At 38.0% G+C, this 12826-nt stretch overlaps 1 protein-coding gene across 20 annotated transcripts in view; it reads right to left on the reverse strand.

Moving 5' to 3' along the window:
* The window catches only part of nrxn1a (neurexin 1a), a 252478-nt gene that overhangs the window by 25491 nt on the left and 214161 nt on the right, over positions 1 to 12826 (reverse strand). For 10 of the 20 annotated variants that reach the window (XM_064321133.1, XM_064321118.1, XM_064321114.1 and 7 more), the window contains 3 exons: positions 10493 to 10664; positions 6154 to 6243; positions 3744 to 4057 (listed from right to left, as the gene is read on the reverse strand). In XM_064321133.1, coding sequence (XP_064177203.1) covers positions 3744 to 4057; positions 6154 to 6243; positions 10493 to 10664 — 576 coding nt within the window. The remainder of the gene's footprint in view (positions 1 to 3743; positions 4058 to 6153; positions 6244 to 10492; positions 10665 to 12826) is intronic. The other 10 variants (XM_064321125.1, XM_064321124.1, XM_064321134.1 and 7 more) reach the window with 1 other exon arrangement.

The following is a 12826-nucleotide window of genomic DNA, read 5'->3' on the forward strand; positions in this document are numbered from 1 at the left end:
AAAATGTATAAAACTACCCTTTGGTAAAAGCTGAGAATCTCAACTTTAACCACACCACATGTGAACTGTTTGATTACAAATTTGATCTGATTACAAAATTGTGGAGTACAGAGCCAAATAAATATGTATTTGCCCCATACATTATGGAGCTCACTGTATATGCATGAAATTTAGAAAGGGGATAATGTGTTTGAACAGCTCAGCAAAAATGGATAACCAGTGTTTTTTTTTAAATTATTCCTACAGATGCAGCCTGTCCTTCCAGCCAGTTGGAAACACGAATCCTGCCTCATCAATTAAAATGCAGCCCGATTCAGCTCAAGCGAAAACGAGCCATATCATATATCATTTTGACCAGTTGCTGTTCCAGTACCTCATTTGCATGAGAGAGCATGGAACACATTCCACCATCAAACCTTATCCAGGACGAACGTGATACGCAGTTCTTCACCCTGCTCCATGTCTACCCTCCTACCTGTGGCCAGTGTGACATACTCATATCAGCCTGCAGTATGGCATTTGGTCTGCACTGAATCCTTTGCTTTTCCCCTATTTTTTCTTTCCTTTGTTTCCCCTTCCCCATTCACATAAACACCCTGGGCAAATAATATGCTTCATGCAAGTTGTTCTTAAGCAGTAAGCATCCGATTCAACTGCAGCTGTTCAAAGAGGACATTACATTACAGGCATTTAGCAGACGCTCTTATCCAGAGTGACTTACACAACTTTTTACATAGCATTTTACATTGTATCCATTTATACAGCTGGATATATACTGAAGCAATGCAGGTTAAGTACCTTGCTCAAGGGTACAATGGCAGTGTCCTATCCAGGAATTGCACCTATGACCTTTTGGTTAAAAGCCCAGTTCCTTACCCACTGTGCTACACTGTCGCCCAAGAAAATAATCAAATGCACATGCACACACATACAAATGCTGTGTATGTGCATACATACACAGACATAAACACATGCTGACATGTATACATGCACCTATGTATGCATATGTGAATAAAGCACTGATTTGACATCAACATTGTTGGGGGAAATAACAAACTGTTAACTGTTTAAATTTGAAACAGAAAATTATATACATATTTTCCACAGTTTCTTGCTTCACTATGGCTATACAATGACATGGATCACAGATGGCATTATGTACTTGTAAAACAGGTGCATATTAAAGGCATACTTTGCAGGATTGTTTATCCTGTGTTTACAATCAAAGAAGCCTCCTCCTCTAACTACCACCCTGCCTACTTGTCCTAGAGTACTCAACCGAGTCACTGACATGCAAATACGTTAGAAACAACCATTGAATTTCTCCCACAAATTACTCAGACCGGACATCTGGCTGTACTGTCCAGTTGGGACCACTAATGGGACATACACAAATAATTTAAAAACTGTACAACTGTACAAAAAGACATAGATTGCCAGTGCATCATTGATATGACTGGTTATTTTATACTATTTTCAAGTCAAAAATCCTGCATAGTATGCCTTTAAGTAACATTTGCAGTTGAATAAACAGTGACAGCGACAGAGAACTACTTCTGCTGCTGGAAACAAACTCACAGACTTGATTGCTAAGTAACCACCATAAAAAATCACCCTTGATTATACAATTAGCTAGCCAACTTGCACACAAACCAACCCTTTGCTAACCATAGTCAAACATGCAAAGAACCAATAATGGAATATTCTAATATCCACAATATGCCACAAATAAACAATAAACAAAAAATAAACAGTTTAGCACACGATCCGAACTGCCAGTCGCACAATAAATACAGTTAATAGCTAACATTAGCATTTCTGAACACAGTTAGTAAAGAGAACATGAGAACAGGCTTTAAATTGCTTTGCATTGACAATATGTTAAAAGTAATTGTTGAGTGAAAATTATGTTTAGCCTACAAGTATTGGTCAAATTTGTGCTGAAAGCTTCAGGTTGCTATGTTTGGGCGCTTTCAAAAATGCACTTAACAGTTTTATTATTATTATTATTATTATTATTGTGTGTATGCATTTCCAATGGAGTTCAAGGTATTGTTACACTGTGATTAATTTTTAAAAAAGTGATGGTAGAGCAGTCAATTTAAACTAAACTGGACACACACACGCACGCTCACACACACACGCGCACGCGCACAAATGAGCCTCTTCCATAAAGTCGGGGATTTCTCCCAGTGTGAAAAGAGAAAAGCTTAAACAGAGATGAGCAGTTGTGCTTAAACTTGAACAACTGTAGATGGTGACCTTCATAAATGCAAAAAAAGTATCTCATTACTCACACAAACACACACACAGCAAGAGACTGAGAGAGAGAGAGCAGCCAGGTTCTGAAGCACTTCCTCACTCACTCACTCACTTACTCACATAGCCCTGTCTGTAATATGATCTATTCATCAGTACATCATTGCATTTGGGTCATACCTTACAATAAACCCAGCACATATAGTACTGCACTTCATAATCAGCAAGCATATGGAATAAGACCCATCCCCAGCACTCCCAGGGTCATTACAAGTGACCTGACACAGCCTGTAATGAGTCCATGTGTCTCCATTTCTGTACACAGAGATCTTTTTTCCGGTTTGGCACTGACACCGAGGTATTATTGTACATGCTTACTAAGATATGATTAACCACAAGATGCATTTGACTCCTAACCTCAGCAACAACAATACATTAAAGGTCAACTCAAAGGAAAAGGTGAACACATATATGGAACACAGGCCAAACAGAATGGTAAGATGTATGTCCTGTTGCAGCAGACACAAACGGCCTTGACAGGAAAAGAAATGTGTTTCCAATCATCCAATACTTCCAACACTTCAGTTTCATATGACTGCACTTACCTGCATTTGGAAATCTCATCTGAGCAAGATCAAAATAAATAGGCTAAATGAAAACTAAATAAATGACAATTTCATAGGAGGATGAAGACAAAAATCCAAAAGGACAGGAAGGAGATGCAGAGATAAAGATTGTATTGAAGTACCCCTAAGGCTGTTCACCAAGAAAACCACACTTAACTTACCTTGCTGTTACTAACAAGCATATGTACTGAATTTGGAACTGAACTTTATTGTTCTGAATTAATATTTGAAATGAAACCCGATCAAATGAGCTTTGGATGGATGTAAACCACCCTTTAACATGCCACGTAAGCCACTTCTACAAGAAGCCTTTGATTTGTTTATTTATTATTATTATTTTATTGTATGCTCTGCATTGCCTTGATATCTTAACCGACTTAACTGAAGTTCGTGTGAATTATGGAACATGAAGAAATAACCAAGATTCTCCAACCCTTCAATCTCAACCCATGCCCTGTGTCCATAATCTTGAGTCAGTGGTTTTAGCAAGAGGTACTCATTATTCATTCATTTCTAACACAATGCTTTTCACTCATTCCTGTGACCTCTGACATGGAGAGTACTGTGCATGAAAAAGAAACCTCACCTATTGTAGATGTGTGACTGAAAGGGCAAAATGCACAGTGGGATTTACTAAGAACTTAAGCATGTGCAATACCTTTTTGAAAACCAATAACATGACCACTGATTTGTCATGGTATTTGTTTTGCAGCAATCACTGGTTGTGTTATTAGTTTTGTGTGCTGTTGCAGGTTTTGCGCATGCTAAAGGTCTTGGTAAATCAGGCCCAATATTTAGAACACAGCCTCTCCTCCTCCCCCTTCCCCCTCAAAAAGAAAAACAGCGGGTCTGTCTGACCTGCTGAGGTTCCCGGGGGCCAGGCTGCTTGGTGCGGCGGTTGGAGGCGGTGGTGGTGGTGATCTCGGTGATGGAGGTGGACGTCTCGGAGCGGTTGGCGGTGGCGCTGGAGTGAGGGGTGATGGACGAGGGCGGGTCGCCCACCAGGCGGACGCTGCCTTCCACCCGGACATTGGGGTCCCCCTCCACGGCCATGTTGAGCACCTTCAGCCCATTGTAGTAGAGGCCGGACAGCTGGCCCTGGAAGGGGCGGGTGCGGTCCTTGCCCCCGATTTTAATGGTGGTTTGACTGTTGAAGATAGTGAGCTGGCGCCCTGCGGGAGACAACGTCGCAAACAAACCAGAGCGGTGAATTGCCCTGCTACGCCCGGCACAGAAGGGGCCTCGGACAGAATAATCACGGCGTGATTATTCGCCGGGCGGCCGACGAGGGCGATAAATCTCCCGCCGCTGCCACCGCCGTGGCGACGGCAGCGGCGTTAATTTATCGCGTTCACGATGATGGGATGCCAATGAAATGCAGATTAAATAAAGGAAATAGAAATGCACTGTATCCTTGTCATAGCGGCTTTGCTAAAAGGGCAATCAAGTCCATTTAAAAAAATAAATGTAAAAACATAAGTATTTGGAGGAAAATAAATGTGTTCCTTTGGAGTTCTGTCCAAATTTTAATCGAAAGAAAGTACACAGAAAGCTAATTACAGGTTTTGGGTTTATGAGACAACAGGAAGGTTTTTTTTAATATGATTAATGACATATGTTTTCTTTGACATCACACATAGCCAGTGCAGAACAAGAGCATCAAAAATATCTTTTGATTTCTTTTCATTGTAATCCTCTTATGACAGCTGCCATTAAAAATGCATTTTTTATGTTGGTGTGAGTGCATGTGCCTGTGTATATTGATCAAAACAAATTCATATGCTATTTCCACTACATCTAGCAGTAATAATAGTCCATTAGCACAAGCACCCTCTTTCCCAAAGAGCGCTCTAATGTTCAATTAATGCAATCAATCCTATCCAGTAAGAGAAATGCTGATGTAAAATTGTTTAATAAATGTGACATGTTTGTTCTTGTTTTATGAGTGAAGTAATCAGTAGCAAGGATTGTACAATTTTTTGTCTGTTTAACATAATAAACTGATTAGCAGTATCTGGTAGCTTCGCCCATTAAGATGTTCATGAATCCTTCTGCTTTTATAATTATTACTCAAGTAATAATTAATTTATTCACCTATTTATTTGAGCTTTGCATTTCTTTCTGATTTTATTCCTTAAGATCAACATTCAGCGATCAAGAGAAATTAAAGGATGTTTTTACCTCATCTAGAATAAGGGGTGAAATGCAAATGCTACTACTGTACGTGCAACATGAAGTTATTCATTTTAAATGATACTCAGTTGAAGTAACTGAGTTCCACTGTTCTGAACTAAATGCTATGCTATAGTCCAGCCGCAATGCAGGAAGATACAATATATCCTATCGGAAAGCAAGCTGGCAGGATGTTTATTTAAATGTATGTTTCAGTTGTAAGTGAGTCAGTTTGGCCTGCTCCAGAACTCATTTCTGATTCCATTTCTGATTGCCTTTCAGCAAGGACAGGAATAATTGAAGAGGTGATTCACATGTAAAGATGACTTGAGTATGTAGCACAAGACAAATGATTCATTCAGGGCATTAAATCCATTAAAATGCAACATTACAAAAGCAAACCTACAAAAGAAATCACCATTTTTCATTGGTGATACAGCATAAATTTCTTTTTTAGCATACAAGTAATAAAACATGCACCAAAATCAGTGTTTTAATTAAAGAAAGAAAAAGGTTTTCATTTCCTTATGTATATTTGCAATATTTGTTAAAGGGACTCCACTTCATTTGCCAAATTATATTGCACTCTATTTATAACTGTTATGAATTTTAACAGCGTTTTTCAATAATTCATAGTAAAAGCACAAAAAATCACAGATATACGTGACATATATATGCAAATAAATATATAATGTGCTATAATATTCATATCATTTGCTACTTGGACATTTTTTAAATTGACCATTTAGTTGTTTACAGAAAGATAAAACAACACTAAAAATCATTTATCGATATTTTTGTTAACAGTACTAATATTACTACAGAAGACTGTGTTATAGTTATGTTTACAGTCCCTTTAACCTGAGGTTAACAGGAAACACTAAACATATGTCACTTCCATAAAATATATGAACACACTATGACACAATATATATATATGCAAATATTTCAAACTACATTTTGCTGTTTTTTTTTTTACTTTCCTTTTATTTGGTATTACTGGGAATTTATATTTTTGAAGTTTATTAGTGGTACAAACTGTTACTTGGTTATGTTCAAATTATTTTTATTTGAAGTTTTAATCAATGTTTTTTACCTTTGTCGAGTAGCCATTCGTCAACTACTCGACCAATCCGATATGGGATTCGCTGTCTAGCAATCGCCAGGCGTTCGTTATCATTGTTGCCTTTAAAGTTTAAAGAGACATTTCATTGGTTAAAATCTGTAAGGTCAAAGGTTAAATGTTAATACTTAATGCCTGAGCTATAACAACTGTCACAAGAGTTTTTGTAAGTTTTGGAAGTTTAAAAAACAAAGCTACCTAAAACATTTCATTGATCAAACCTTTCACTCAATCATTTAATTTTTAATTATTTTAGCAAACAAATTATTTCTACATTAATTGAGAATTAGAATGTTGAACCTTCATCTAGGTTAAACAAAGACAAAAAGAAAAAAGATAAGCTATAAAGTTAAGCTATAAACCAAGCCAAACCACAAGTTTAAACATATCAATGTCATATCTTTTCAAAATAATATTCATTACATTTTCACTTTTTTCTTTGGTTTTTTGGCATTTTTTTATTCTAGTTATACATTTCTCATATACTCTTTTTTAAATTTAATGTTTTACACAATACATACACCCAGTTAGTGATTTAGAATAAAGCAAAAATGATTAAAGAAATAAAATGAGACATTTATAACTTATTAGCTGTCCTCTTCCCTATGGAAAACACATTACTTTGCAGGCTACAAAAAACCAACAGCATGTTCAGGGCATAAACCTCCAGGGAGAATTTTATAATCGACAGCGAAGAAAATGAAACAGGAATTCAGGCACACAGTGGCCTGCATTCAATCGACATCTGTTTTTAACTTTGAAGTTAAAAATGTATAAATGTATAAATACTTCAACAATCAGTAAAATTATGCTGCCAAACTGTGTCTGTGAAGAAGAAGAAGAAAAAAAAAAATGTAATTTCATTAATTTGGATCTCATAATTCATAAATGGCAATTGAATCCAGGCCAGAATCCTGCAGCAAGGACCAGCGAGTACACTGTGAAGGCGTTGACAAAAGCATCAAGAATAAAGATATTTATATCAACCAGAAACAAGATCTTCCTGCCATGTTAAGGAGTGTAAAGCCTGCAGAAATGATACTTTACATCAGCCCATAAAATATAATTGAGGTAATTACCAATACACCGCAAACAAGTAGTGCATTTTACTCTAGTTCATTTTCTTTCTGCTCTTTGTGCATTTTCATTCCTGAAAATATGCGTTGTGTTCGTAACAGTCTCAGTATAATTACAACTTAACATGTCACTGAGTAACTGAACAACCCCACCCCCGCAAGTTTAATTAGAGCAGTCATCTCCCGAGTGCAATCCATGCACTGCGTCAGCTAGCCTGAAAAGCATTACAATTTCTCTTTTCTGAAAGTAAACGTACGGTATTGATGCGCATGCCTCCGATTAGACAAGGGTGGGATTTGGTTGTTATGTAAATACGGTATATGCCTCAGGTAATGGTGCTGAGTGAAAACGAACAGTCTGCATATAAACTAGATTTCCTTAAAGATGAGGGTGTTGTGCTGAGGGAGTGGGGGGGGTGAGTGTCTCTAAAATCGGTTAAGACTCGTTCCTTTCTATTCTGTAAGAGGGTCACCAAAAGGGCGGTGCGAAAGATAACCCCCAAAAATGCCTCCCTTCCCCTGCACACGCTCCCATCAAACTCACTGGAAAGTTACAGATAAATGGATGGAGTGGCAGACAGAGACAGAGCGAGGCAGAGAGAGAGAGAAAGAGAGAGAGAGCGGGAGAGAGAGAGAGATACAGAGAGAGACATAGAGAAAGAGAGAGAGAGAGAGAGAGAGAGAGAGAGAGAGAGGTGGAGATGGTCTCTCACTGCTGAGCAGCGCTCTCTGCCGTTCCCTGTTTGCACGCCTGCAAGTTTGTTCCATTCAAAAAAAAACCGTGCGTGAGAGCAACACTGCTGCAAGTAACAGGCTCACTGCAACATTCAGCACACTGGCAGTTTGTGTGCGCCAGATTATGTGCATATTTGAAAGACTGTGTGTTGTGCAATTTCATGTCATGAGTCATGCATTTGGCAGTGTGTGTATGTGTGCATGTGCGTGCATCTGTTTGCATGTGCGCACGCATGTGTGTGTATGCATGTGCATGTCCACACCACTCATGTGTGTGTGTGTGTTCATGTGCATGTGCATGTGTTGGGTCTGTTTGTGTGTGTGTACACCACTTACATGTGTGATACTCTCATATAGTCTCTAACAATATAAACACAACAGGGCTAAAATACACTGTTAGACTTAAATCAATGCTGAATTGCTAAGTGGACTTATTTAAAAGCTGAGCTTTTTTGGTGAATAGCATAAAACCTTTCAATGGATTCAATGAGCTTTTTATAATAAATTAACAAGCACAGATGACTAGCTCTTAACCACTGACCTTTTTTTAGACTTAGGTATTAAAAGCTCACTGGAAGTTACTGTCCATCAGAATTCAACTTTATTGCATAGTTCACCTTCTTTTGTGTTTTGTGTTTTTGCGTTTGAGTTCACATGTTTTCATTAGTGCATAAACAAGCTGTATTTTATTCTCTGCAGCAGGAACATGTAATATCACAATCAATACTCATCTATTTTTTAGCGAGAAGTGTCATTAATGAATGCATTATAATTTGCCGCTCTTATCTTTGGTTCACACCCTTGTAACAATTTAAATTTAAATTTTAGTGGGTTTATCTCAGCCTCATCCGTAAGAGGCCATGTCAATCAATTTCCCATGAACACAATGTGCTCACAGCAAATTGATCTGTTTTTCAACATAAGTTAGGAGACATCCTCCTCTTAAAAGGTCATTTCAGGCCTGACACTATGGAATACCTCTGAGGTCATGTTAAAAAAAAAAATAGTCACAGATAATAGCTCTCCTGTGACACGCATCATGTTATAATATATTTCAAGACCTAGTGTCATGAAAAGGGAGCGATTATCATAATATTTTTCACATATTAAACGTAAGCTTTGTGTACATTCTCATATATTCCTAAATACATACTTTTTCTTTTTATCTAAGTAATGTATTTTGCAATATACTAATCAATTGTATTTTGGCATGAGCTTGCAGAAGATCATTCCACACATAGAGCAGCAACATTGCTCTGCATTCACTCTAATATATTCTTCATTCACAGCTATAAAATGCAAAATATCTGAGAAATCATCTTTACTTAATATGCGTAACAAAACCAAAAGGCTGAAAGCACTTTCGGCTACCGTGAAAACGCATGTGTTCTCACCACTTAATGAGTCATCATTAATAGTCGGCTAATGCTTACACAAATGGAAACATGGTATTAATTGCTAATTAGTGTCCATTAACATAATGCATTCAGTGTTGTTTAGTCTATGTCCATAATGCATTACATAATGCATTCAGCGTTTTTTTGGTCGATGTTCACATTAAGAATTCTATGAGCGACTGAGCAGGCTGCTCAGAGCATGCTCAGATGGATCTACTCTGCTCTAATTGTAAATGTTTGCAGTGGGATTTGATAGAGGGGGGTTTGATTTTTTTATTATTATGTTTTGCCTGGGAACTTAATTTTCCACTTAACATCTAATCTGGGATTAGCAGCATGTTGTTATTAGTTCACCTCACAGACTGCCTCTTGATTACTAAAGGGATTAAAATCTAAACGTAAATCAATCAACATTGATGTTTTGGATACATTTACTTTATTTTATTTTTTATTTCTATTTATTTTTATTTTTTTTTTGAGGGGGGATTTTAAAGTGTTGGATATACCATGTCAGCTACAGTGAATCATGGACAGGAAGAACTATGAAGAAGTGAGGTGTGTGTGTGTGTGTGTGTGTGTGTGTGTGTGTTTGTGTACAATAACTTGCACAATACATTATAGGTCAATGGTGGGGATGCTGTGGTACTTGCAGAATTTTTATATATACAGTACCAGTGCATATAGTATGTGTGACTATTGCTGTAGACGAGAATGTACATGTTTGCATTTTAATAAAATAAAACAGAAATACAAATATATTACCCATTTCTGAAATTCTGAAGCAGTTGTCAAGCCTTTCAGCAGGTAAAACGCTCTCCAGTTCAATAACTCAAAAACTCTGAGCCTTGGTTTATATAATAACATCACTGTCATTTCACTGACATTATAAAGTATACCGGGGATAAAAACACAGAGTCAAGAACAAAACATTCCTGCACACAATGCTAATTTTTCCTTTCCACACAGTTTTAGGTAGTTCTGTTCCTTCCTGACATCACTAACATTCTAATTCTGTATTTTTTCTTTGATATAAAAAAAAACAAACAAATAACTTCAGGGCTGTAAAACAGGGTAAACTCCGGCAAAATGGAGCTGGTTTCCTACCTGCGGGGTATCGCTCAATGACAGGCAGGTCGTCCACCTGTAGCGTGGCATTACCACCACTCCTCGTAAATCTCACGATATGGTACTTTCCGTCATTTACAAACTTTGCGGTCTCTTCGATGTTAATGTCGTCCGTCCCCACGTTGAACACGACTCCAATGTTTCCCTTCTCCTGCAGGAAACAGGGAGAAAACGGTCTCATTTGACGAATTCAGTCAGGAAAATGAGATAACTCAGCATGCGACATAATTCAGCATGTGACAAGAAAAAAAAAAAAAAATACTATTTCCAAGCAACCAGAGTCACATTGATAATGAAGATGACAACTATGTGCATAGCCATTACTATAATAATACTTGACACCTTAGATCACAGTCAGCTGTCAGTAGCAGGTGTCAGAGTTCCAATCACAGGTATACCAGAGACGTTTTAGGATGAACCCAGGAGAGATTGTGGGTTGTGGGTTGTGGGGTTGGGGGAAAGGGGTGGGTGCCGTGACTGAGGTCACGGACTGGGGGGAGACCAGTGATTTCTGGGTGCACAAATCAAAAAATGGGTGGGCCTATGACCCAGCGTGCTGTTGCCAGTGGCCACAGTATCGGCTGGCTTTCGGGGTGTTCTCAGCACCAGTGGCTCCTTTAAGTCACTGATTGGCTAAATAATCCACACACCTTGTTTTCATGGCCTTAACTGACCAAGACATGGAGAGGCATTATGTTATTTTCTTTTTCTTTTTTCTTGTGAAATCATTCTTATCTCTCTTATATTGTTTGCCTATAGCATATAGATACAGTAATAGTACAATATAGACTTGTGTGAATATTAACATAGATGCATAACATCTGTCAGGTTCTATAGTCAGAAGGCTTTGTAGTATATGCACACACACACACACACACACACACACACTGCAGTGATGAGATTATGTAGCACAATCCAAGCAACCAAACTCAGAAAAATGGATCTGTCTGAGTAACACTTGTAGAGAAATCTCCTGACTGCAGCAACTTACAAGCCCTTCCATTACCCTCAGCAAGACTTTGTAAACCCCCCCCCCCCATCCCCCAAAGTGGTCTGAGAACCATCTGGCGAGGTCTGGCATCTCTAGCCAGGGCTGAAACAGGCAGCCTCTCTCTCCTTTGTGCTGATAGCACATTGTCATTACTCATATTAAATCTGGCATTTTCTTCCACGAACATTCTATATAGCAATCCCCCCTCAGACAGAGGAAAGCTAGTCTGTTTATTTAAACTTTAATAAGAACAGGCTTAGCATCCTAAACACCTCAAATATTACTTCTAATTAGCTAAAGAAAATTTGGAGTCAGGATATATATCAGGTTTACAATAGCACACTGACAGGATTTTATTAAGCAGACAGTGTGTCATAACATTTGGTTATTTAGCCAGAACATCTTTAATGGATACTCTAATCTTTAATAAATACTAAGTGCTGAACTGTCATGAAAGTAGTTACTATATAAACTATGAAAACAACCATTACTGAAACTATGTCATAATCGAATCAGGTCCGAATTCACAGAGAAATGACTCAATATGCATGTTCTACATTGGATACATTATAAATATACATCCCTAAGGGAGGTCTTTATTAACATAAAGCTGTGTGATGCTGAATTTAGTGGTATGGACCATTTAGCAGATATGTCTGTTTCCACATGCGTGCGCACATGTGCACACAAGCACGTGCACACACGATCCCACTCTTCATTTCCCAGCACTGCAGAAGTACCCCGTCTCTACCATTACATCTTATCATTTAATTACCCTTGACAGCTTTATTTTTGATGTGAACTCTATTAATGCCTTTATAGTGGCAATTATTATTAAAAAATGAGCACCGCTTTTCCATTCCATGAATTAGTCTGTCTTTGTGTCCATCCTCTTCTCTCTCCCTCACACACACACACACACAGTGAGTCAGATTTGCACATACAAACGGCCACTCAAAAAAAATAAAATAAATAAATAAATCTGAGAAAAGAGAGTCCAGTGCTGCAATGTGTGGTTTTAACCACTAGGTGGCCACAGGCTTTGAACAATGTTATGAAACCACCAAGCTCCACACTGTACTTAAGTGCGCATTGGGGCAATCAGACAGTACATAGTCATTTTCTTCTTGTAGCTGCAGCACAAAATAGCTGTCTGAACACACATATATCAATCATTACTTAGAGAATACATTTTAATAGTTATTCTAGTCCACAGTGAAGATACAGCAAATCACACCTCACTCACTTTTGATGCAATGTACTCCTCTCACATGTTATATTCTCTGTCTCTGACCAATGAGCTGGGTGTAAACCACCTAAAT

The sequence above is a fragment of the Anguilla rostrata genome, chromosome 2, assembly GCF_018555375.3.
Source record: "Anguilla rostrata isolate EN2019 chromosome 2, ASM1855537v3, whole genome shotgun sequence".
NCBI lineage: Eukaryota > Metazoa > Chordata > Actinopteri > Anguilliformes > Anguillidae > Anguilla > Anguilla rostrata.